We start from the raw sequence: 27,699 nt of genomic DNA, 5'->3' as shown, positions 1-27,699 counted from the left end.
CCGAAAACGATAGCACAAATTTTATATCATTGATTAAGTGGCGCAATATAAGCTTGGAATATTTTACAAAGTAAAGGGACTAACCCTTCCTAGTCCGACAACGAAGAGCACTGGCCCGACTACAAAGTTTGCTAACTCTGCAAATTTCAAAAGTCTGCTGTTACATTTTGAACCTCAATCTTCTATCGTGGTTCCTTAACGAACAAGTGAATACCCTATTCAAGGAATATTGATTCAGCGACAATGTTGCTTGAAATAACATAACGGTCTATAAATTGTACAGTACAGGCGGTCATAGCATTGTATGGGGCATGTGCGAAGTGATTTAAAACTGAATTAAACGTTCAGCTTGAAAATTCTGCATTCAACAAGATTGCTGGCATGTGCGATAGCGTCAAATTTACAACATAACTAACCATTTCATACCATCGCATCAGATAGCAACTAGAAAACCAGTGACAAACCAGTGACAAATATCACACACTGCGATAGCCTCGTGGCGATATCTAGCGGAATATAAAGATGACAGCTGCGAGGGCATGTAGTTTGCTATATAGACCACTTTTCCAATTGCCGACACCAGTTCACGCAAATGTAGGCTACGTTGCGATACATTGAGTTATTGCTGTCAATCAATCAAGTATCAGTGTTATTAGTATGTAGGAATACAGGACAAATCACCACATGCGGCAAGAAACGAAGTATTGTGTAATTTATCGGGGAGCCTGCTCAAGAAAGTTTTTCCTACTTTCACTAGGAATGGGAATGGGAAGTTGTATATCGTCCTTGATGTTTTTGCGGAATATACACCGACTCATAATATACAGACACACGATCTGTGCACTGCATATATGCACACCATGACTGCATGATGTGCAATTGTGTATATGCCGGTGGACAACGAAGGTGTAGAAATTGCCTTGTACGGCCTTTTAAGTCTTGCACCACCTCTCCATACTATCCTGATAATGCTGAGCGCCAAGCGGAGAAGCCAAATATACCTGTATTTCTAATCAGTATAGGACGATTTTTTGTGACTTGAAAATCGGAAGATTTTGACCAAAAAAAATTAATTTTGACATGTTTTGACCTGAAAAAAATTAAATTTGACCATATTTTGACCTCATGTGTATAAATTAGGTGTTTTCGCACATAATGTCAGAATTGTACTATTTATCTTCATTTCTGGTTGGAAATGGCGGCCAACTTCTCCAGTCGGCGGGCCGAATATGGGTAAATGAATAGAAGACTTGACGGGCCGGACTCCTGAATCGATACAATAATCGCGTATTTATCCACCTATATATAAGAATGGGATGATCGTATTTATTGCTAATTTTAAGCATAAAGCATATAGAGACCCAAAACAGTATCTCATTTACTTATGCCTACACCGTATTGAAGTTATAGTTGCTATGCATTGTAATATCCGCTCACCCCATTTATCTCCTGTTTTGATTGTATTTATTTCTTCTGGTTCTTAATTAATTTGCCTGTTAATCTGTTGATGTTCCAACACACCACTGTTCAGCCTGTTTTCATTTTTTTTCAAATTTGTTCATGACGCGAGACTCGAACTGAAAAATGCTCAATTAGTACTCCATCAAATGCAGCTGAATGGATGATCCGCGGGAACCCCTACGGATCGCATCGTTGCAACATGTATTTTATTTTTATTCCAATTTCGTCTAATAAAACTTTCTCTCTAGTCCAGTGGTTCTCAACCGGGAGTCCGCGAAGCATTTTCAGGGGGTCCGCGACGCCTCTAAATTTGCAATATGATATTATTACCTAATTTTCTAAGCTAGAGAGATCATAGGGCAGTTTGGCTTCATAACTGCTAAAACGTCAGGACTTAGGCTACATGAACAGAATGGCCGTCTTAGATGAAATCCCATACCAGTGGTTCTTAACCGGGGGTCTGCGAGACTTCTAAATTTGCAAAATGACTGGTTACCAATTTGTAACTTTTTTGTTGTATGAGGGAAATCACGAGGCAGTTTCGCTTCAAAACTGCTAAAGCTTCAGGGCTTACATCAATAGAATGGCCGTATGAAATGAAATATCCGATCATGCAAACTAGGCCTAACTTTATTTGCCAATAGCATACTAATACAAACATATTGCTGTTTAGAGATCTTTTGTTGAGGTTTGTTGAACATTGTTTTTTCCAAAAAAGGTATTAAACCAACGTCACGGAATCCATTTCCTCCTGTGATATACATGTGGCAGCCTTGCTCTATATTACTGTCCCTTTATAATACATCAGTTGTATTATAGTTGCGTCGTGCTTTCCCTTGCTTTTTTTTGTATCCAGCCGCTTCGGCGCTCGGATACTTGATAAAGTTTCTGCAGCAGTTGCTGAATCGTGAGTGATCATATCCACTATATTCCATAATATCTTGAAAATGAGCTGCTAGACAAAAGCGACTAGTCTGGACGTGATAACTTCATTGAAATCTGTTTCTCAATTTTGGTGGCAAATATGTTTCCATTACACACAAAAGGGTCGTCAGAAACGCCAGGCGGTAATGTTACATTCGCCGCCACCTATACCATTTTGGAAATGGATTCTCGGCACTCGTTCATATCAAAACGAAATGCGTGAATTTTCAAGACACGACCACACCATTTTAGAACTGCAACTGCAGAATTCGCTTCAAATATATAAAAGTCCGGTCACTTTGTCGCAGTTTATCACATGCGTATAGTTGATATTTGCACAAGACAGATGCCGGCGGTTGCACGATAATTGAGTCAAATTTGAAATAAAATTCGGGGGGGGGGTCCGCGATGGTTCAAAAGGGGTTCACGAAGACAAAAAGTTCGAGAACCACTGCTCTAGTCAATGAATTTATTAAGGTAATGTACTTCAATAGCTGTTGAAGTCAATGAGACATCTGTGGTCGATCAAAGTTGTCAACAAGTTGTTCGAACTCTGACTGCATGTTGGATGTACAAACCCTCATCAAATACCGCATGTGAACATAAGTTAGATTGGAACGTCGCATTGTCTTGTTGATGTTTATGGTCGAAAACGTTTGCACGCAAGTGCATGTAGATTAGGGCCGCTGGTCACATCATCTTGTAAAATTTGAAGCAGTCTGCGGGCCGCTCACAATCCCGTCACGGGCCGTATGTTGTCCGCCCCTGGTGTAGGCCAAGGTTGGTGTCTGATTAAAAGACTACTGGAAGTCGTTTCGGCACCCTCCTATCTTTTCATTATATCGCAATCTTGCGGTGGATGAAAATTTAATAAAATGATGATGATGTAGCAATCAAGTAGTGTGCTCTACTAATTTTTGTCTACTTAATATTATCAAGTGAAAGATGAACGTATTCAGGAACAAGTTGAATTCGCGTAATAAACACAACATAACATGGTTGGGTTATATTTTTATCTGAACAAGTCACACACAATGTACAATGCGATAAGACACAATGCGATGTCATGAACAGATAGGAGGATGTAGAACGACACGCATCAGTAGCGATCCTTTACTCTAACATCATAGTGTCCTATATGGTGTCGACACAAGCAAATCGCACGGTTCAATGAAATTGTATCACGTCACAGTTTCCATTTGGCTACAGGCAATTTGACGGTGATTTTTGACCGGCTTGCCGAGCATTAAATTTGATGAATCGGGTATCAATCGAAAGCTGACTCTGCACTGATTACGAAAATATAAATTTTATTCCGCTCGCGGCCCTGGAACCCCCACAATCAGCCCCCAATTATTCATTGTCGAGTAGATTGGCAGTGTGACGCAACAATGATGTCTGGCGAAACGAGAGACTCGCTCAAGAGCAAGGATGCGGCCGAGCGGCGAGAGTGGGATCAGCTGACGTCGCGGCAATAGCGATGTGCAAACGCGCCACAGAGAAACGCTGCGCTGTTGATACTTTTTCTATGCGTTTCGGTACAAGCGAGCACACACCAGCCTTTCCTTGACTTGTAAGGGTAGAACTGGGTCCACAGAATGTATCAGGGCCCTACCAATTTTCGCGCAATATCCTTCAGCTGATAAAGATATGTAGGCTACGTCTAAGTAGTCTACATTGGATATGTCAGATTATTATGATATCGATTGCCTTAGCCCGCTTGTTGCGTAGGGCTCCAGAGACACGTCGCGCTGTTGATGGCGGGTGTCGATACTTTCTATAGTCGCTTTTATGGTTAAGTGTGAGCAGGGAGCATTGAGCATGAGCATACATTACAAGCTTTTATTTGATCCGTATGGGTAGGACTTGGTCCGCAAATGCAGCAGGTAAAATGTTAATTGTTGAATATAGTTTAACAGCAGGAGTGTCGAATTAAACTGGTATCTCTGTCCGGATTCAATCCGTTACTAGAAAGCTTGCGGGCCATACCTGCCAAATGATTCCAAAATGTTACCACCAAATTCATACCTTTGTTTTTCACTGGAATATATCTGATATCACTATAAACGTTGACGTTGGAAGTTGGTTTAGCATTTTTCAATCACCAAATAGTTTTTTTGAATGCCGGGGACCTTTTGCGTCAAAAGTAATACAGTGGTATCATATATATTTGAATTATATTCATTCTGTAGCCTGTATGTATATTCCTAATGTAACTTACGTAATACGGATTTGCAGTATTTTTTTCGCATCTGTGAATAACTGAATGTCCATTGTCCATTCGGCCCTACAGAGTTTGCACTTTTTTGCCTTCTCGGAATTTGGCAAGGTCACCGACGTGGTGCTTATGGGGACTAGAGTGAAAACTCAACACTGTAGTTGTATTACTACAATATGATATATTTACATTATCTAAATTTGCCGTCTTGAGTGAATCTTATTACTTGAAAGTATATTTTTCTTACTAGAAATATCTCTAACAGCTGAAGGATTGCGCGAAAATTGGTAGGGACCAAATACATTCTGTGGACCCAGTTCTACCATTACAAGTCAAGGAAAGGCTGGTGTGTGCTCGCTTTTAGCGAAGCGCATAGAAAAAGTATCAACAGCGCCACGCATCTCTGGAGCCCTACGCAACAAGCGGGCTAAAGCAATCGATATCATAATAATCTGACATATCCAATGTAGACTACTTAGACGTAGCCTACATATCTCTATCAGCTGAAGGATATTGCGCGAAAATTGGTAGGGCCCTAATACATTCCGTGGACCCAGTTCTACCCTTACAAGTCAAGGAAAGGCTGGTGTGTGCTCGCTTGTACCGAAACGCATAGAAAAAGTATCAACAGCGCAGCGTTTCTCTGTGGCGCGTTTGCACATCGCTATTGCCGCGACGTCAGCTGATCCCACTCTCGCCGCTCGGCCGCATCCTTGCTCTTGAGCGAGTCTCTCGTTTCGCCAGACATCATTGTTGCGTCACACTGCCAATCTACTCGACAATGAATAATTGGGGGCTGATTGTGGGGGTTCCAGGGCCGCGAGCGGAATAAAATTTATATTTTCGTAATCAGTGCAGAGTCAGCTTTCGATTGATACCCGATTCATCAAATTTAATGCTCGGCAAGCCGGTCAAAAATCACCGTCAAATTGCCTGTAGCCAAATGGAAACTGTGACGTGATACAATTTCATTGAACCGTGCGATTTGCTTGTGTCGACACCATATAGGACACTATGCTAACATCCACCTCGACCTAGAGTGCCCGATGTCACAGTTCTTTTTCGATGTTGATCTCTTTGAAGCCGCGGCCCTTTCTACTAGTTCTTTTCCATTCATTGTGAGTGCTTTCTTTCGTCGGGTCTTTTTCTGGGCTTTTTTTGTCGCCGTAAGAGCGGCAACGGCAGGGGAAGAGGAGCCCAGATAAACCTCCGACGGGAATCGAACGCGGGTCGCCTGCGTGCTGGGCGCTTATCGTAACCACTACACTAGATAGTTGGCCCAACTTCGGATCTCAAATTTCTTGTTCACAGAGAGTAATATTGATAGTCAGCTACACCAAACAACAAATTCTATTCGGTCGGTGTGGCCTATTGCTCAAACTTTTTTCATCAAGCTACTCAAGTACAATTACAGTAGTGGTGAGAGGTCAGACATTTCTTTTAGCTAAAATTCTAAGCTAAGCTAAGCTAAGATACGATATTCTCTCAGAATTATGGCTACTTGTCAAATATCATATATACGATACTCAAAATACCGAATACAGCTAACTTTTGCACTGGAACTCAGGATACCCCATGGGGATATTTAACAGCTATTGTGGCGGTCTCTGGGGTTTAGGATGACTAGATCTAGCAGTATTTATTGAACATAATTTACGCTCAAAATATCATCATTTTGACACTGAAAAAATGCAAACACTGCACATCAATTTCACAGTCGGCTTCAGAATTTCAACGTACGGGCAAGCTTTTGCAACAGATCACTGTATAAAGTTTTGGTAAAATTGCAATATAAGTCAATAGAAAAGTAACATTTCACTGAATTGACTCAGATGAATAGATAGAGAAATATGGATAAAAATAGTCATGGTATACTGAGGAATACTTCATTTCTGACACATAACACTTTTCAAAGGATGTGTAGGATACCACGATCGTTGGTGTTTTAGACAACTGCATGAGACAGTTGATCAATTAGACACGTCAGGAAGAGGTATCGTGTCGGTAAAATACTTGATAGTTTTGTTTCGAGTGAAACTTTCAATGCTCTCGATATTTTTGTAGCCCGCCATTTTCATCAACGATTCGCACACGCTCTCAACCAGTCGCACTGCCGAAAAAGGCAAGTCCCGGACCCATCTTTGAACGGTCTTTGACGAATCGCGAGAAGTGCCTAGAAACAAAATGAGATAACCACTTGAAATTATTTTGAAAGGTTTCTTGGAGGTACAGAACTTCAATATAAAATTTAATTTGGATTGAAATCAACCAGAATATTTTCAGCTGACACTTGTGAGGGTTAATCGTCAGCTACTAGAAGAAATTTCAAAAGAATTTCATATATCAACAGTGGCATCACCAGATATGACGTCAACAGCACAAAATATTCCAATAATCGAGGCGAACAGTTGCCGGTGACGTTATACTTGGCAATATACTGCAGTTGGGGTAGTTACTACTTACCATAGGGATCTTCACGGCCTCTGTGGAGTCTGAAATACAAGGAAAAAAACATCATCGAATCTGAATTTACACACTGCGCGACACAAAAAGTAACTCCACGGGGATCAGTAGATTAAAAGATTACAAAATCATTGCCCAAATTCGCGTAGGTATAAACGCACCATATGTTCTCTTCGAAGTCAATTGCATTGCAAATTTCACAACAAATCATTACCCGACATAAAGTGAATTAGCATCCAGTCAAAACCTAATATGTTATGATTAGGGCAAGTTTTTGTTGCAGCGAAATCGGCGGAAAGTTGCGCTTATTTTTCACGAAAGTTGCACTGAAAAGTTGCATTTATGGACAAGTTCCTTGAAATTATTATGGTACGAGATCCTCGAATCGATCCGTATGCAAGCACTGTAGCAAAACTCAGTGTTGGCGACTTCAACAAAATCAATAGCCTTGAAAAATTTACCCAGTGAAAATATAATTTTCGGCGGTCTAGCCTGAATGTACGTCAAATCAAACCATTGAAAAGTTAGTTGCATGGAAAATCGAAAAAACTTGCATAAAACATGGAGAAAAGTTGCAATATAAGATTCCTCCAAATAGCTTAACAAAAAACATACTACATAACTTCTGAGTATTTAGGAAGCTGCATTACAAAGATACAAAAACTTGCCCTAGCGATGATCCACAGTATTTAAGCAACTCTGGTGAATTCCAACAACAGGATATTGGATGAAATCGGAATCATCGCTATCAGGGATGAGTAACCAACTCGCCGCCACGGCCTGCTTTTTTTAGGCAGATATTCCACATCCCACTTCTGCCCCAAACATTTTCCTGGCATCTTTGCGATGCAAGATTGAGTGTCAGAAAGACCCAAGAATGCCCCACGAAATATGAATCAGGGATATGGGCATCTTCACCAACTGGTTTACGATTGCATTGTATCCGAATCGGTACACCTTACTGTTAACAGTTTGTCATCGTATCCAGTTCTCGAGACATGACTGCAGTCATTGTCAACGACAAAAATATTTTGTTCTATTACAAACATGGTTTATCGCAGTTACTCTCGAAGACGCAGTGAAATAAATTAGAATGCCACTAACGAATGGAGAAGTGTAGGCCTACAATTTTCAAGATAGTGTCTTGCTCAAAATGCTCCTTTGGCGCACCAGTGGGCTGTGACCGTACTCCGTCTAAGTCAGGATTCTAACCTGACACTCAAACATTAGGACCATACTAAATCCATCCATTCGGCAAAAGGCCTTGTTGGGATGGAAACGGGAATATATATTGTCATTGATGTCATATCAATATCATCACTATCTTCATTGAGTCATAGAAACAACAGAAAACACACCTTGCCATGTTTTCTTTCTGTGCCAACGAATGAAGAACACTGTCCGTTTCAAGACTTTGTGAATCAAACGTATCATTGGTTTCAGTGACGCTTGAATCCGTTTTGCTGTGGAACAATCCAAATTAAATACTTTTCTACAAATACTGAAGTAATATATTCAAAATAAACCTCAAGCGGAGGCAGAAACTAGTAGTTCCAGTCCAGAATATGTATATTTTAATTAGGAAAACCAGAATTTTTAGTGTTTTAACCCAGAAGTGAACTCCTATGTTCATCCTAAATCAATTCAACAGTTGTAAGAGTGATGATGTCATTAAACAGGTTGACAAATACCAACCGGAATTGGACCAATACCTATATTTCGATACAGAAAGATAATAGTCGATCTCTATACAAAAGATAACCGCCGATAAACGACCAAGTTCACGGGTTTACATGCCAATTCAGAATGCCAAACGTCAAACGCCACTGAAATCATGTAAAATTTTACGGTACATATAGATATGCGAATCTCACATTTCCTCTGGCAATGGAATAGGAATCTGGGTGTTGTTATAAATCCATTGCTTCATCATGACGGGAAAGTCCAATCCGACAAATTTGTACACGTCATGCGCCACCCGGTACGGATGCAGTGCAGTATCTTCATAACGAACCGCCTGATGAATAAAAAATATCAATATCAGTCTGTCTAAAACGTGTACTGATCCCCATTGATACATCTCTAACTTAATATCGTCTGGCATCGTGGTGTGGTAGGCTATGGCATATGCTACCATGCGATATTACAATGTGATGCAACAAACCTGACTCTCGGGTCAAGGCAAGCTGATACTTCGTTAAATTACAATCCAGCAGGGTTGTAATGACTCAATTCATCAGTTGACACGAGTCCTACTCGAGTCGCGATTTTTAGGATACGGAAATGACTCGATTTGACTAGAGTCTGCGTATTGACTCGACCACACTATTGGTATATCTTCTACTAGTACTGGTACTTGAAAATGCGACCAGAAACTGTTAAAAGTGAGGAAACTTATTATATCATGAATGTGAGGCATTCGACAATATCGACATCACCAAGCAGAGTTGTAAAAATTATATTTAACAAGACTGAAACTGAACAGTCAACACAGTGACTTGGACTCGGGCTGGAGTCATAACACTATGATTCGAACTCGACCCTCTGCTCGAAGACTTGGACGCGGGCTTGACTTGAAAATGACTCGACTTAACTCGAGTCAAAACCATAAAAGTCACATTGACTTGTGACTTGGTTACAACCCTGCAATTCAGTTTTGGAGAAACATTTTCCCTAGACAACGATAGCGTTTGACATAGATGGAGACGTATGTGTCGCTTTACCTAACTTGATCCTTGGATTATTCAAGTTTCAATCGAAACTACCAAAATGAAGTCAGCACTGTTGGACCAACAAGCAAACTGAATGATTTCAATACTTCCTCCTACTACCATTGATATGGGGCCAAACATTATTTGAGTTTGGGAGTTATTCCGCTGTGATTTTTAAGGGAAAATCTTCATTCCATTTATTTGTATTGGAGTCAACGATCATTAATTTAAGCCGTACAGAGTTATCTCAACAACAGTTTTAAAATATTTCATTGATATGTAGGCCTACTGCTATACATCTGTTAAATGTCTCTAGTTGTGTTGTATATTTTTATTTCTCACTTGAGTTTCTTGTTATGACTGTCATATAGTTGCCGGTACAGATGACTTCGTCTAGCGTTACTTTAAAAATTACATTGGTAAGTCATACTTTGTCAAATTGGTTTTCATTTGAATCTGTTTATATCCTTGTCATTGCGCCGTTAACTCTTGATAAGGGGCACACGAACAGTAGGGCTGTTCAAAAATAACTTTTTTTCCCAGATTCCAGCCATTCACTGATTAAATTGTCAGGTTACACGAAAAAGCGCTGCACACCAAATTTGGTTCGATTCTAACAAGTATCGGACTCCTCAGATCCAATTAAAATTTTTAATTTATTATGGAAATTTGAAAAAAAAAAATTTCAAAATTTTTCTGCCAACCCCATGAAATTGTTGAGCTGTCTTCAAAGACGTTGCAAAACAAATTTGAGTCAATTCCGACCAGTAGAAGCGGAGTTATGTGGGTTTTTCGATGATAAATCGCGGATTATCCACCAATCAAGGATAATCCGAGGATTATCATCGAAAAACCCACATAACTCCGCTTCTACTGGTCGGAATTGACTCAAATTTGTTTTGCAACGTCTTTGAAGACAGCTCAACAATTTCATGGGGTTGGCAGAAAAATTTGAAAAATTATTTTTTTCAATTTTCCATAATAAATTAAAAATTTTAATTGGATCTGCGGAGTCGTATACTTGATAGAATCGAACCAAATTTGGTGTGCAGCGCTTTTTAGGGTAACCTGACAATTTAATCAGTGAATGGCTGGAATCCGGGAAAAAAAGTTATTTTTGAACAGCCCTAACGAACAGTCTTCGAGTAAATAAATTATAACGAACACAAAGGCACATATCAAAACTACCATGTATCTCTCCTTCATCCACACCGGCCTGTTGAAGGTGCCTGTCATGAAGTTATTTGCCTGTCTCCGGCAAGTGCCGAGTAGGGATTCCCGCAAGTCGACTTTTCCCGTAAGACGTCTCCGAGAAGCTGCAATGCCTCGAGGATCGCGCAATAGATGCAAAACCTAAAAAATAGCGATATTTATATGGTCGCATAGCCGGGGTCAACCCTGATTTTGAAGTGCAAGCCCAAACAGGGTGAGTGGGGTAACATGAAATGTACCAGAAAGGCAAAAAAAGGCCAATAGTAATATTGTGTAGTAGTAGTATCATGATAATTAAAATGTCAGATACACAACGACCAGCTTGGTCAGGATGACTAAATAACTGATCGTGACTAGAATTTCGAAATCATCATTAAGGCAACTTAGCCAACTCCTTTTTACAGCTTCCCGGCTGCTTCCTAAATACTCAGAAGTTATGTAGTATAGTGTTTAAAGCTGTTTGGAGAAATCGTATATCGAAACTTTTTGTAACTTTTCTCCATATTTTCATGCAACTTTTTGCAACTTTTTCAATTTTTCACGAAATTTTTTGCAACTTTTTTCGATTTCTCATACATCTTTATGCAATTTTTTTTCGATTTTCTATGCAAGTAACTTTTTACTGGAAATATTTGGCACTATATGTAAATAGATCGCTTGATTATTTCACTATCGTTTAAATTTGAGATCCATTCTGATTCGACGTACATTCAGGCCAGACCGCCGAAAAATTATATTTTCACCGGGTCGATTTTTTCAGGCTATTGATTTTGTTGAAGTCACAAACACTGAGTTCTGCTACAGTGCCTTGGATGCGGATTGATTCCAGTATCTCATACCCTAATAATTTCAAGGAAATGCAAGTTTTTGGTGCAACTTTTGTGAAAACTAAATGCAACTTTTGTGTAAAATAAGGTGCAACTTTTCACGGATTCGACTGCAATAAAAACTTGCCCTAATCATCATTATCGGTGGTTCGTGAGCATTATTAAGATGATGGTATGGCATCGCGATGTCTGCTTCAAAGCGAATAGCCCGATTAGCACAAGAAAATTTTATCGATATGATAGCAATATCTTAAAAGATATGCTAGTTAAACCATTTATAAGGCTTACGATACCACACATCGACACCAGTCAGTGCCAAGTAAGCATACACACGTATCTAGTACACTACCCAATTCTTGACCAGAAGTAGCCTACTTCATTTTTCTTGTGGACGGAAATAATAATCAATCCAAGAAAATGCACAGTAAACTCATTCCAGTTCAACAACTGCAATGATGCCATTGGATTCCAGATGATATTGCAATGCAAACTAACCAAAGTATGGCTGAATTTGGTTTGTCTCAAATTCAAAATTATCCATTCAGTATGAACACTGCACAGACATCAGTGATTTTATAACAGAATATGAGACGCCATTTTGTGCACTCAGCCCCCCACATAGACCAATTCCCAAACATGATCTCGAAAAATTAATTAGGCTACCTCATAAGAAAGGAAAACGATGACGCCACGCTCGCCATGAGAAATACAGATAAAAAGTGCCTGGTGGTTAAAAATCTCGTATTTGTGTGGAATATATATGTGTTGTTCCGGAATACTACCCAAATTAGAAATTACAATAGGTCGACGAGGTCTTGGGGAGGGTAAACAACAAAGTCAGTGTGGGTCCGTGTCTATATTTACGAGACGGGCCATTCTAACCCCGTCAATTGAGGAAAATACGCAGCAGCATACACCAGCAACCTTCTGGAGTCCGATCACATAAGAAAAACAATCTTAAAAAACCTTTGTGCCGTGCTATAGATTGTGAGAGTGACTTGTCATCCCATGTTTTTATTACACAAGTCCTACACAAACCATTGACGAGCTCATGGCGGATATGAATACATAAATATCACCTTGATATCGACAGGCAATTCCCAGGTAATCGTCTCGATATCGTTGACGTCACATAGCCTTATGATTTTCAGCGCGACCAACGATTTTCTCCGACAAACGTTCTCAACAAGCATCCGATTTATAGTCCCGCAATCCTCGTAACAAGACTTGATACTTGAATAAAAAAGCAACAAATGTACTCTACAATCAAAGAAATGATAACAATTATCGAACACTATGTTTTCACTGTATTTCAAGAGTAGTATTGAGTCGTTGCAGCCAATGGGCTATATATATATACATGATGAAGTCATGAGTTAAGCATGAGTGATACTAATGAATTACTAGGCAGGTGTCTGAGAAATACAATTTTACAAAACTACAAAATGATTTCACTAAATTCTTGCGTCCCAAGCCTGTTGTGAGCAAATAATTTCATGGAAATGCCATGTATGCTATTCAATTTTCAATGATAAACATTAGTGTTTTTTGAAGAGTAGAAAAGGTTGCCGGCCCGTTGACATCAGATAAGTGTTCGTGATCTCGTATTTGTTTGAAATATACATGCACCATTCTAAAATAATGCAGATAACTTGGAATTTGCAATTCGTTCAATAAACGCATCAAGTCGAGGGGACAGATACATCGATTAGTATTCCAGTTTACCAGACCGTTCACGTACGTCAAGACTGGTCAATCTAGGAAGCCCGCAGCAGCGTACACAAAAGCAAAGCAACCTTCTGGAATTAGATCATATAAAGAAGATAATACACATAAAAAAAACTTTGCGGTGCAATAAAGCCTATCCTCTGCTGTAAAAGCATTATGGAAGTACCTGGAATCTGAGGATCGAGGACAATGTATGTCTTCGCACAATTCCTTTGTGTTCATCCGGAAACAAATTCCTTTAGTGATACACTTCCTCATGTTGTGATTCCCGGTTATCTGCTCCTTGGCGGGGATCCCTGAAATTCCGGTGGCATATTAAGGTCTGAATACCGACGGTTGCCATCAATAGGCCTACACTCCAAGACTCACGAAGTCAGCGGCAAAAAGCTCTTTACCCCCTCCCTTTTAACATCGACATTGTACCATAAGAGGTATTCACTATGTAACGGCTATAAGTGACGTCACCCCGTTTTAATTTTTTTGTTTCAAGAAGTTTCAACGGACAAATTTCCACCTTGGCTATGCCTATGGACACTTCTTGGGTCGGGTCAAATAAGCTATCGCTTAAAGAAGGATCAGTGGTGAAATCTGACCCTTTCTGTTGGAACGAGTTGAGAAATACAATATCTTAGAATTGAAAATTAGATGTGCATAATTTTAAATCAAAATATGTGGCATAGCACTCGGATACACAGACAGAGGCAGAAACTGAGTGGGAACATCAACTGGATGGAGAGAGAACATCAGCCCACATATATATAGTTAATAAATTAGGCTGAGCAGTAGATCCAAGTATGCTATCATAGTATCGTGTAGAAAGAGGATGGCTATTATTATAGCTTCAACAGTGAATATTTTAATAATAAGGTGGAAGCGCTCAAGTAGTCAATTGTAGCATGCTTGATGTAACATCAGGTATACATGCAGATATACAGTGTGCCAGATATTCCCCCCTTTTTTCAGAAGTCTGGAAACATCAAGCTCCGTTGCAGAAACAATACAGAATCAAACTCAGGGCATGACAGAGGCTCATGTTTGCTATTCAATTTTGTTGAGGTTAAGTAGAGAATTTGCTATAGATCTTGGGACTTTTAACAGGAATAAACCAATGACGTCCAACGTCCACAAAAGATGATAAACAATTGAAATTGAAATCTAGAATACATTTTGCATGATAATCTAAAACAATTTATTACGGTGTAGTGCAATTGACAGCTACAGCTACATTATTCATGCACGCTAATTGATCACTTAAAAATCACAACCAAATTAGTGGCAATTTTTCACACGCTACGTTCTTTTTTTACTCACCCCGCTGTACCAGCAAAGGAACTTCTTTGCAATACCAAAATGATGGAATTTTCTGTTTCAAAAACACAACCGTGGTATGACGGATGGCAAATGTCATTTTGAAATATTATAGAAATTGCAATAGCGACATAGAATATTAATTTTACGATACCAAACTTCGACAGGCTTGATAAACTGGATCATACCGCAAAATATATTCATTTCCAGACTACACATATTCGCTAATTAGTAGGATATCAGGCAATATATAGGTTTGTATAAGAAATGCTATTGTCGCTTTCTGCTATGCATCCACTAACAAGCATCAATGCAATGGGAGGTAGCGCAATATTACCTTCATACACCTTCAACCAATCCGGCAAAGTGCACTGAACGAGGCTCTTCAGCGTCCGGATTTTCAATTCTCTATGCAGCGCGCAATGCGACGAATTCGACAGAGGAAATAGGGGTTCGAACATGTAAAACGCGTCTGGATGTTGGTTGAACAACTCTCCGAAAAACGACGAGCCTAGCAGATAATTTGAATTAAAAAGATATTGGAATACAAGTATAAATAATGAGAAAATTAAACTAAACACAAAAACGACATGGTACTCCATTATGTTCACTGATCACATCCTGAGTTAATATATAAATCAGGGACAGGTAAGATATGGCCTGCGACGTGATTTTGAGCAGCCCGCAGACAGTGTACGGTCTAACATGATAATATCGCCTGCGGTCACAGTATGCCGCAATTTTTCACTACTTGCTTACTACGTCAAATTATATATCCTTACGTTTTTTCGGACACATATAGTCTATTAGTGATTTTCAATTATTCTTTTGTTTGTACAGCTTCTTGGAGGTACATAATTCCAATATACAATTGAATAGTATATTCACATTGAAATAAACCCGAATATTTTCAGCTGACACTCGTCAGGGGTAATCGTCAGCAACTAGTTTGTTTGTTTCTTTTGAATTCTCCACTAGTTGCTGACGATTACCCCTGACGAGTGTCAGTCGAAAATAATTGGGTTCATTTTAATATGAATATAACATTCGATTCTGTTGTTTGTGTCCGTCATGCAGCCAAAGTTCAAAGAACCTGTACACAACTATGATCGACCACAGATGTCTCATTGACATGAACACTGTTCATTGAACAGCTATTGAAGTACGTTACGTTAATAAATTCATTGACTACTGCTTTGGTATCAATGCTTCAAACTCAAAGTTTACATTAAATACGATTAATTCTTGTATAGGTGGATAAAAAATCGTTTGAATGTATATATTCAGGAATCCGGCCCGCTAAGTGCTTCATTTTTCAATATCCGGCCCGCCGACCGGAGAAGTTGCCCACCCCTGATTTAAATGAACGTGTGCATAAAGATAGGCTTCAACTTGCTTCCTGATAAGAACCTATATAGAAGACTATGTCTGATGGGACTCGTCTAAAATAAAACTAGGATAACATATACCGGATCTAATCTATGCTACAGGCCAATTGGATCATTACTCAAATAACAGTAATCACAGTATTGCTGTAAACCGTATTGCTGCTTTGTGCATAAAGTTTGTAGTGCAATATCTACACAGTTAGGATTTTTACATCCTGCTATATGTCATATCCTGTCACGAACATAACACAACCATAACGTATACCGACAGAATTAAAATACAGCACTCACTAGCTACCCAACGTGTACTGATTCAAAGTTTTCACACATTCATACTTAGCTGCCTGCTAGTGCTATCCAATGTTTAAATTTGCGATCGGAAGAAGCATTATTCCTTACCTGATCTATGATTCGTTAATATAATCACGGCGCGTCTCTGCTTTGGCAAAGGTGCTTCTGTCTTCGCAAAATATTCCATATACCTTGCATAACCATGTGGGTCATTTTCGTACCACTTGGGTATGTGAGATGGGGTCCGTTTTAACTGTGAAATAGGTAATGGACTAATGTTCGACAGCAATGATGGATACTTCATATGAAAATTTCTCCTTACCTTGGTTACATCAGGAGTTGATTTCGTAGACGAGCTACGGTCAATGCCAGAGGTGTTGCCGATGTGTACTTTGTTACTAAGTGCTTCAAGATGACTATCAGCCAAAGTTAGTGATCGAGGAACATTCTGTGATACACAAGTTCATATATTTACGACTTCATAAAATCTAAGATTTACTATAGGCCTAATGGAGGAGGCTCTAATCCAGAGGTCTCAAACACGCGGCCCGTGAGAGCATTTTGTGCGGCCCGCGACGGCATTTGGGAATTTCAAGTATTTGACAATATATTCCAGTGCCACATATCTACTTTAGATATAAGAACTTGAAGTTCACCCTAAAACTACTATAAAAACACTGAAATCTCAACAAACTACACCATCACATCATTTTTAAAAGCTACCATGCAGTAGAAGATCAGCTATTACGTCACATTTCTAGTTCATGATGATAAAACATGACCCGTTGATGATTCGTGAATGAAAATTGTGAATTGGTTTTGTGCGATCTTTCGTAAAATTACTCGATTTCGGATTGACTAGGTGATCAATAAAAATGACTCGAGTTAAGTCGAGTCAAACGTTAAAATCAGAGAAGGACTTGCGACTCGGAACGGTGACTTGGCAATCCTACGGATGCAACAATCCATGAAACTGTCATGGAGAATAGTAATACCGGTATATCTAAAGGTCGTAGCTTGCGTTGAGTAGGGTATATATAGCTATCTAATCGAGTCAGTATGGGCCATACTGTATGGCAACCATCGGCATTACCCCCGTGACCAATGTTTCCTCTAAGCTGCGAACGTACGCAAATGCGCAGTGCTGACACGGTCTCTGCGCACAGAAAATCGAAGCTGCGGACAAAATATCCGAAGCGATGACCTTTTTTTTGTCGTCACGCACTGTTTTCCAAGGGTCTGCGCATTGAGTTCGTGAGTGTGCGCAGTCTCGTCAAAAATTACAGGGAACATTGCCCGTGACGTATAATTGGTTACATGATAGGTGTTGTCTGATCTCTTTATCCATGTTATTATCGGTGGGGAGTAAGGTAGTAGTACGCTCAACAGCTGTAACACCAATGAATTCATCGGCGACTGGACATTTCTATTCCAGGGGTTCTTAACCAGGGCCCGTAGAACCCTTCGGGGTACGGAGCCCCACATCATGGGGTACGAGATGCATTGTGGAATTAGGCCTATATGCTGTGGAATATTTTCTTGACCAATTTATTCATCTGAAAAATGGTCTGCACGCCGCGCGCGATTTTACGTGTATGGGCTTTCTATAATTTAAATATAGGTACAATAAGAAATTGTGTTGAAAATGAACAGGGACTACGAGAAATCTTATTGGTAGCACGGGGGATACGATCGCCAAGGTTAAGAAACAAATGCTATTACTATGGCTCAATAATGATTATATTCAAGTTGTTATTAACATGTTCCAATAATATTCGAAGGCAAAATCTGACGCTGATTTAATTTTACTTTGGCAATGACATAGTAACAATAGCCTACTTATCACGACTATATCATAACCCGGATTAGGCTACACCGCTCAAATGCTCTGATATCAGATCAATCTTCAGTAGATTTTAAAATATTCTACATAAAATTATGGCAGTCAAAGGTCCACTAGCTGCAATAATATAACCCGACAGTTTGACGATGTCATGACTCATGATGTATCCTCTCGCATGATGTCTATAACTCATTATTTGAAAAAATATTGCCCGACATAAAAACAATTTTATTAAAATATTTGGAAATATGATTTTTTCAGTGTCAAGCGTGAATAGTACAATAGTAAATTACATTTTCATGATGTTTTTGGAATGCCTGTCTTACAGCTTCCGTCAAATAAGGTCTACTTGGAATTTCTGCTTTGAACATCCCATATTATTGGTGGTGCGGCCCGCGGCGTAATCAAAACTAAGAAATTGGCCCGCGAGCACATTTGAGTTTGAGACCTCTGCTCTAATCCATGAAAAATTTGATTCCAATGCACCGTTGCCTCATAGGATACCAGACTCTTCCGCCCAAGACGTCTCAGACGACAAATTGTATTTTAATAATTCACTTATACACATACAAAGAGCGAATACTATCTAACACACTCGCGAATCAATTTTTCTAAGTACAGCATTACTAATATACTTGCTCGTGTTGCCAATCTAAAATCACACTAGGGGTCTGAATTAAGACATTCAAGTTTCCCTTTTTTTGTGATGTTTACCACTTGAAACCTTTCAAAATGCATGGGTCGGGCTATCGCGCCATCAATAAAATACTATCGTAAGAAGATAGCTTATCATTATTATGTTAAAATATATTAGGAAAAAGTGTAATCAAGCAGTCACACTAATTTGATTTTTAGTACCGGAACGCATTTTATAAATATTTTTACGTTTCTTGAGGCTTTCGCGGGCCGCACAAAACGGTGTTGCTGGCCGCATGCAACCCACGGGCTGTAGTTTACCCGCCCCTGAGTGTTTCCAATGACACAGTATTATGCAGCATATATAACCTACGATTGGCAAGTTGCAGCTCGCCCTCACAGGCTGCATGTATTTTTTAAGTAGGCCTAATGAATTTCCTATATAACTGTAGACTCTGAAAACTTACCTTCACAGTTGCTGCAAGACTTTTAGCAGCGGCGACTGGCTGATCGTGATGATTGTTGACGAGATTTTTCGATAAAGACAAGCTGTTATGCGGATACGTTGAAAAATGGCTAACGCTCCAAATGAAACAGCCAAACGCTGAGAGTAGAACTATGGCACTGACGGCTCGCACTTTTTTGCGTGCATACGTTAAGAAACGCATTGCACTTGGCCATTTGAGCGGAGACAACGCCGACACCAACTGTTTTCAGCAAACTGCAGCTGAGAGCATTAGTAAAGGGACTAGCAATAATAATACTCCGAACGATCTCGCACCGACACTCCGACAGACGTAAATAAATAACAAATTGATGGGATAAAACACTGTGTGGCCTGTCAATCATTCACAGTTGAGTAACAACAGATGGAAGTTAGTCGCGGGATGGCGCAAAATTTAGCTAGTTATTCGGAAAGTTTCGGTTGTTCTATAGATAACTAACCTACGGAGATTAGTTATCAATAGTTGTTCCAATGGGCTGTTCTCTGCGATGGTCCGGCTGTTATCCGACCTGTTGCTGTGATACTTTCGCCGTAATGTCACTAACGAAAGTCGAAAATAATTTCGATTGTGTAATAACTGGAAGTAATTCGGCAGGGTCATTTATGTCGTATGCCGTTCAAAACGGTGAGCAGTATTTGAAGTAGATTTAAGTTACGTCGGTCATATTATTGTAACAAAAAATAGCCATAATTGCAATTTCTTGTGGATTATCATCTTCCTGTGAAACTGGAAGTAGGCTATACGGCACCATCGCAAGGAATCGTAATGGATTGAGGCATTAGCGCAGCGCATTAATCTTTCGAGTTGGTCTAAAAATACCCTGCGTTGAAATCAGTCTACGTATGTAAGAGTCGCATGAATTGATTGTATCACTGGATTGAATGTTCCGATATCGCAACTTGAGTAGTTACAAAGACATACGCACAGCTTGCATAATAGAAGTTCTTTCTGCACTTCTATGTAGTATTTTCATTCAATAGGGTCCATCAAACACTAGGTGTCGCCAGACTTTGGGTGTTAACCGCCGTTGTTCCGAAGTTTTAATTCATCCTTCAACGAGCTCACGGTCCAAGTAGAGCACGTTGTAGCCATTATTTACATTCGGGAAAGCAGCCTACAGGTTTCTGACAACGGTATCGCGTACGTAACAACTGCGGTTACCACCCAAAGTCTGGCGACACCTAGGGGTTTGATGGACCCTATTGAATAGCATGTTCATTGTTCATATTGAAATGAATCCGAATATTTTCGGCTGACACTCGTCAGGGGTAATCGTCAGCAACTAGTAGACTAAGTATAGAATTCAAATGAACATCGTATATCAACAATCGTAGCACAAAATATGACGTCACCAGCATGAAATGTCGAATACGAGAGCGTTCGTTCAATGTACTATTTTTAGATGATGCACGAACTCTTTTTGTTGGCACAGCCTTGGCTGGAGTATTTTGATAAAAGTCGACTCCAAGGCACACAAATGAAAGTGTGAACGACCCTTTCCGACCATGCGAAATCTGTCGTCTCGATACTTTTTCGCACAGGCGGGATTATCCAACAAGTGTTTGCCCATTGCAGAATTTATGGCTTTTGATTGTTCCGCATCAATCTTGAGCGGATGAGTTCAGCGAAATCAAGTTCGTGGATGCGGGAATTAGGCTAGATCATTCTTTCGCGGCGTGCGTGGAACAGCGGGCGGACATAATGTAGGCTATGTGTTGGGATCAAGTCATTACCTTCGAGTCACGAGTCATTTCGAGTCATTGCACATTTTGACTCGAGTCAAGTCAAGTCAACCGATTTTCAAAGGTGACTCGAGTCAAGTCAAGTCACTCGATTTTTGGAGATGACTCGAGTCAAGTCGAGTCAAGTCAAGTCAAGTCAAGTCAAGTCAAGTCAAGTCAAGTCAAGTCAAGTCAAGTCACTAGTCAAGTCACATTTCAAGTCAAGTTGCCTTTTCGAAGTAGGCTATGTATATGAGGCATGATTACGTCATTGCAGTTTGCTAGCTGTCTGAAATACAGTTTGAGTGGTCATTGATTCCGAACCGATGATCGAATATAGAGGTAAATATACACGCAAGAAGGCGCTGTATCGCTCACATATAGGCTATACGTAGAACTGTTAAACGACGTAGTTGCATAGCCTCAGTTTATAGTTACCAGCCAAAATAGAGAATAGAGAAACGAACTGATAAGATGCAATATATTACCCGTATACAAATAGATATGATACCATTCGAGCCTGCGCCAATGGTCGAGGACAATATAAACTACATTCGACTTTAATTTCAATAAAACAAGAGATTTGGTTAAGGTAAGAACAGAGAACAGAAATAGACATTTTGCTATTCTATTACTTTACTACTAGGTCAATTTATTTGTGAGAGAACAATCGAGGCTCAGTGAAACGCACGGTAAATGAATGATTGGTCGCTCTCACGGGTTACACCAGCGTTTCGCGAACAATCCGAACATATGCAAGGTACAGTGTTTTTATCGAAACCGATTTCTTGATGACTGGAAATTGACTCGTGAATTTTGCTCCGAGTCACGAGTCAATCCACATTTCTGATACGCCGAGTCAAGTCAAGTCAAGTCATTTTAGCAAAGTGACTCGAGTCAAGTCAAGTCATGCGAAAAAGGTGACTCGAGTCTGACTCGAGTCAAGTCATGACTCGAGTCATCCCAACACTGGGCTATACAAGACTTACACGGGCTTTTGAGAGTGAGAGCCCTTTGTGCAAGATGCTTTGAAACTTTTTGGTCAAATGAGTATAACTAAATATATTTGAGAGCTACAAAATTAAATCTTCAGAATATTTCTTCATCGTATCATAGAGGATAATACCGTTTAGTGTTTTGAGCCGCAACCTCGCATGAACGTTATGTAGCCTACTATATGACTTTGCTTAAGCAAATTTGTTTGGAATAGGCTACATTCATGTTAAAGTTAACAACTGGGTACTAAATTCAATGTGAGAAAATATCTCTACCACTAAGACAGTTGATTTACTAGTCACAGAAAGCAATAAAACTATATATCCAATATAATTAAAATCCCCGTATTGACGGTCGCAGAGGTGAATTCGGGATATGTACACCGGGATCGCCCAGATCGTATGAGCCCGTACCCGATGGTTAACAACCCTAATTTGATCCTATATAGCACATGTAATTAGGCCTATCATAGCGCTAATTAGTCGAGTGGTCCTCGGGTGTGATTCAAGCTATTTCCAATAGTGAAGTCCCAACCTATTTATTTTCGACCGGACTTTGAGTTCTTACCCCTTGTTTTTACTACCGTCCTTAAAATGTGGTGTATGGTAGGCGCCAGATCTAGGCAATTTTCGAACAGGGGCGTTGCAGGAAAAAAGGTTGAGAACCAATGGGTCATGGCCAAAAAAGGTTGAAAACCTCTAGCCTAGCCCCAGGCCCAGGTGGGTGTCTGCTTTTAAATACTTCAAGTCGTTTCGACACGTTCCCAGCTTTCATTTTATCGCAGTGTTGCGGTATTTTGATATTAATAATAAAATTTATAATGTGACTCATTTTTCTCACTTTTAAGAATTTTAATCAAACAGGTAAAAGAGCGTACATTCAAATATATCAGTTAAATCAGCGGTCATACCAACACGCGGACCGCGAGGTCATATTTTGCGGACGGCGACCGGAAATTTCGAAAGAACGCTTAGTAAAGCATTTTATAATGCTGAAATTGATTTTGATATTATTGTTGTTGTTCAAAGTAAGCTATTCTCTTGTGCCCAATATAACTATTCCTCACTAGCTGATATGCCTTCGGCGATGGTAATATCATTGCATGGAGGCAGAATTTTCTGATATAAATGGGCATATTGTCTTGACGTGCAATGACCCAACACTGCCAAGACCGAGACGCTTAGAAAACGACTTCGGGCTCCCCGAAAGACCAAGCTTTACGAGGAGATAGTTTTCCAGCAAGTAACGTGTCTAGCTAACCCAAATGTCGATTCTTTAGTCCAGGGGCGGCCAATCTGCGGCAGTTGTTGTTGTTTTTATTAACTCATATAATTGGCGCTTGCAACTCGTGGTTATTTGCGCCCACACAGTAAATTTCATACATTTCATAATGGCATGTCTTCTTGAACTTGAGTCTTTTTTTGCTGCCTCCTTTCAAGAGTTCGGCTCTCTCTTCTTCTGAGCTTTTCAACGCGCTGTATTTACAGCGGGTTCAGCGATGAGGAGCCCAGATAAACCTCCGACACATAGAAACATGGCAGAGCCGAGACTCGAACCACCAACCATTGGTGTCGTGGCTGCAGTGTTTAACCAACTGCGCCACTCGCTTCCCCAATCTGCGGCAGTAGAATAAAAATTATGCGGCCGTTGACACTTATTTCGATTAGGATGTGTTGGCAGCCGTCAATATGCAAATTGCATTTACGAATTAACTCCTTAAATAATTAGAGGTTTGCAATATTCTTGAAGTTTTCTTCGCGCATCGCGCGGTTCAATGGGAGTTGGTTTTCGACTACAATATAGTAGTGTCCTTTGTAATCTGAGCCCCACAGTACAGATACGAACAGCAGAGGAAAATGATGCGATCCATAAAGAAATACCAATTTGCAATCGTGTTCTTCTCACCACGAAGGAAATTTGTTTCTGGTAGGTCTACGATTGCGCGAATCCAATATCTTTCCACTATACCGACAATTCTTATGGGGTGTCAAGAAGTAACGGCGTGCAACAAAGGGGATTATAACAATTGGCCCACCCAAAGATGCAGCACAGCATTAATAACTTTCCTAAATTTTCGAAGAAACCCCCTGCATCAACAATTCCTGTGAATGTGATCACATGGGTCGAGATCGAATCAAATGTCTCGAGTCATATGACTTGATTGGGTCATTCGTAATGACTCGAGCTGGAGTACAAGTCGAAAAGTCGAGCCAATTAACAAAGCAGCTCAAGTTCAGTCGAGTTATTTTTCATGAAAATGACACTTATTTTATCAAGTCGAGTCACCAAAATATTGCGACTTAGTCATTACAACCCTGATCGCCGGTATTTGAAAATTGCACGATGCAGTGTTGGGATGACTCGAGTCATGACTTGACTCAAGTCAGACTCGAGTCACGTTTTTCGTATGACTTGACTTGACTCGAGTCACTTTGCTAAAATGACTTGACTTGACTTGAATCGGCACATCAGAAATGTGGGTTGACTCGGAGTAAAATTCACCAGTCAATTTCAAGTCATCAAGTGATCGGTGTCGATAAAAATCTCTGTATTTTGCATATGTGTGGATTGTTCGCGAAACGCTGGTGTAACCCGTGAGAGCGACCAATCATTCAATGATTGTGCGTTTGACCAAGCCTCCATTGTTCTCTCACAAATAAATTGACCATAAACGAAGTGATCGAAGCTTGCAGCTTACGTTGTCGTAAACTAGTAGTAAAGTAATTTAATAGCAAAATATCTATTTCTGTTATATGTTGTTAACTTTACCAACCTCTTGTTTTATTGAAATTGAATATAGTTTATATTCTCGTCAACCATTGGCGCAGGCTCGAATTGTATAACATCAATATGTATAAATGGGTAATGTATTGCATCTTACCAATTCGTTTGTGTATTCTCTATTTCGGGTGGTAACTATTAACTGAAGCTATGCAATTACTTACGTAGTTTAACAACGAATATGTGAGCGATACAGCGCCTTCTTGCGTGTATATTTAACTCTATATTCGTTCATAGGTTCAGAATCAATGACCATTCAATCTGTATTTCAGACAGCTGGAAAAATACAATGACGTAATCATGGCTCCTACTTCGAAAAGGATACTTGACTTGAATTGTAACTTGACTCGTGACTTGACTTGACTTGACTCGACTTGACTCGAGTCACCTCCAAAAATCGAGTGACTTGACTTGACTCGAGTCCCATTCGAAAATCGATTGACTTGACTTGACTCGAGTCAAAATGTGCAATGACTCGAAATGATTCGTGACTCGAAGGTAGTGACTTGATACCAACACTGGTACGATGCCGAAATACATCTGTCGGTTTTATATCCACGAGCGAATTGGTGGTCAAGATCAGCATGCCGTGCCCTTGGCCACAAAGAGAGAAAGACAGCATTTAGCTTAGGGTTGCCATACGTCCGGAATTTCCCGGACATGTCCGGAATTTCACTGTCCAGACTAGCGTCCGGGAGGAATTTCCAAAATATGCCAAATGTGCGGAATTTTGACGTAGGCTGATAATTTTTTTCTTAAATCAGCATAAAAACAATATTGTTTGGGAATATTTATGTTGATGTATTATATTTTTCTTCGCGCTGCGCGCGATTTACTATCACATTTATTGATTTTATTATAGAGACTACCACCCTCGCAAAAACTGCCATAAAATATAAACAAAAACGACCTTCATTTACATTTACTGGAATAAGCCAAATTTTAATCGCAATTATAGGAGAACGGTATATTTCTAGGGATCGTTAAGGCCTTTTAAATGCTTTATTCAAAGATAGGGGTTCCAAACGGGTGAGGGGTCGTCGTTTGCCTTTATTCTGGGGTTTGCAAATATGTTTAACGTAATCAACTTCCAAAATAGCCCGTGAGTAAGTCTGGGCAAAGGCGCTGACTTCTTTTAGTGATCAGCTAGTAAAATTTTAATCCGGGCCACGGAAATTTTAAAATTGGAGATAGAGTCGCGACCATAAAAGGATGGAAACCACTGGATGTGGGGTGTTTATAAAGCTCCGTCGTGCGCACCGGCATAAGGCTGATTAACAAGCTTATCGGTAGGACATGAACATAACTTAACGATGTGCAATTACGCTTCCAGTATTTTCGAACTCATCATCCTCCGCCAGCACTACCGCTAACTCTGATCATGTGGGCGGAGAGTAGCATCTATATAGTAATACATGGAACGACAAATATTATTGACGAAATTCATTCAAATAATTTAACGACCAGATGCTTATATACACCAGATTCATATATAGCAAGCACCCCACTTAAGAAGTTGCATCGAATACCGTATAGTGTGGGCTCAAAATCATTGTTTATTTGGGGGAAAGGGGGCTGAAAACATGTGCTTTCGGTCCCGGTTACACAACACACAGTCACATACTCCTGAACCGGACCGTGACCACCTCTGGTCTATGAGCAAAGCTTTGCTGGTGTGACGTCATAACTCATTTTGAAATCCACCAGTGGGCGCTAAAGAGTGTCCGGAATTTGGGTTGCTGAAATATGGTAACCCTAATTTAGCTGCATTTTATAACTTTCAATTCACCGTAAACCAGTTGCAACCGAGTAAAATGTGGACTGCTGGGCTTCGTCTCCTAAACCTCTGGTCCAGCTTAGCGAAAAGTAACTGAGCATATGTATGTAATTATGTATGTGTGTATATGTTAGTAGGCTATGTACTTGCTGAAGGCAGTAATACAAATGCTAGCTGTTAGGTTGGTGTGGACGTGAGGTTAACGTTCGCGTTCTGTATGTGAACCTCAGAAACTTAGAGGTTCACGTTCACAAATGAAGCTTGGTCTAGGTTCTGCACTGTGAACCTTTTTCATATATAACAATTTTCCACGTCATTAGAACATCTTTGGTTGAGATTCTTTGCATTTCAGCTTCGAACCACTCTAAACATGGCGCTGGCAGCATAAAAAAATCAAAACTCGAAACTTGCCTAAGTTTGTAACAAAAGTTTGCTCGAAATATTCGGCTTTCTGTTTGTGAATATTTAGTGACTCTATTCAGTGAGCTTGACCCGCAACCACACAACATCAAGAACGAAATACACTACATTTACGTATAGTCAACGAATGGTGCTTATTCAATAAATCAATGAAATTGACATAAAGAATACATCGTTATCTAATGTGAAATCTAGCAGGCGTAAGGAATCCATCTTGATTTGATAATTCTATGGGAATATTATAGCATTTGATTGCTATACCCCACATTTGGCTACATTTAAAAAGAAAGCATGTAACGTCAGGATTGTGGCATACAGTGGCCTGAGTCGTCACTATGTATCGCGTACATTCATATATCACTTCACTGAAATGAAGGGTTAGAATTAGTAATATGACATCACGTGACGTGATAGGTTCACGTTCGGGTTCACAGTCTTCACACAGAATCTTTCAAAAAGGTTCGCGTTCACACGAACCTGAAACTTTC

The 27,699-nt window shown here is 39.9% G+C and overlaps 1 protein-coding gene and 1 long non-coding RNA gene across 2 annotated transcripts; both read right to left on the bottom strand.

The window, feature by feature from the left end:
- Positions 1-3,376: 3,376 nt before the first annotated feature.
- Positions 3,377-5,878, bottom strand: LOC145453830 (uncharacterized). Its single transcript, XR_013919931.1, has 2 exons — positions 5,632-5,878; positions 3,377-3,501 (listed from the first exon to the last, which is right to left on the bottom strand). It is a non-coding gene; the product is annotated as an uncharacterized LOC145453830 (long non-coding RNA).
- A 333-nt stretch (positions 5,879-6,211) lies between these two features.
- On the bottom strand, positions 6,212-19,827 carry LOC145453813 (carbohydrate sulfotransferase 1-like). The gene is made up of 11 exons (XM_080331799.1): positions 19,478-19,827; positions 16,854-16,979; positions 16,640-16,784; positions 15,190-15,363; positions 13,711-13,840; positions 12,896-13,049; positions 10,966-11,130; positions 8,941-9,083; positions 8,425-8,529; positions 7,067-7,095; positions 6,212-6,776 (listed from the first exon to the last, which is right to left on the bottom strand). Exons 1-11 carry the CDS (start codon positions 19,676-19,678, stop codon positions 6,574-6,576), a joined length of 1,575 nt encoding a protein of 524 aa, XP_080187925.1. The 5' UTR covers positions 19,679-19,827; the 3' UTR covers positions 6,212-6,573.
- Positions 19,828-27,699: the final 7,872 nt, after the last annotated feature.

This window comes from Botryllus schlosseri, chromosome 13, assembly GCF_051294905.1.
Source record: "Botryllus schlosseri isolate E-star chromosome 13, Bs_hap1, whole genome shotgun sequence".
NCBI classification, from domain to species: Eukaryota; Metazoa; Chordata; class Ascidiacea; order Stolidobranchia; family Styelidae; genus Botryllus; species Botryllus schlosseri.
Note: the sequence above shows the minus strand (reverse complement) of the source record. Positions and strands in the feature narration are given on the sequence as shown.

Bases quoted from the DNA above. Each gene is read 5' to 3' on its own strand.
- LOC145453813 (XM_080331799.1), bottom strand. From the start codon at position 19,678: ATGCGTTTCTTAACGTATGCACGCAAAAAAGTGCGAGCCGTCAGTGCC. The intron at 9,084-10,965 runs GTAGTTTTGATA...TTTATTCATCAG, and splicing joins GGATGAAGGAGAGATACATG to GCGGTTCGTTATGAAGATAC. The intron at 8,530-8,940 runs GTGAGATTCGCA...ATTGTTCCACAG, and splicing joins ATTCCATTGCCAGAGGAAAT to CAAAACGGATTCAAGCGTCA.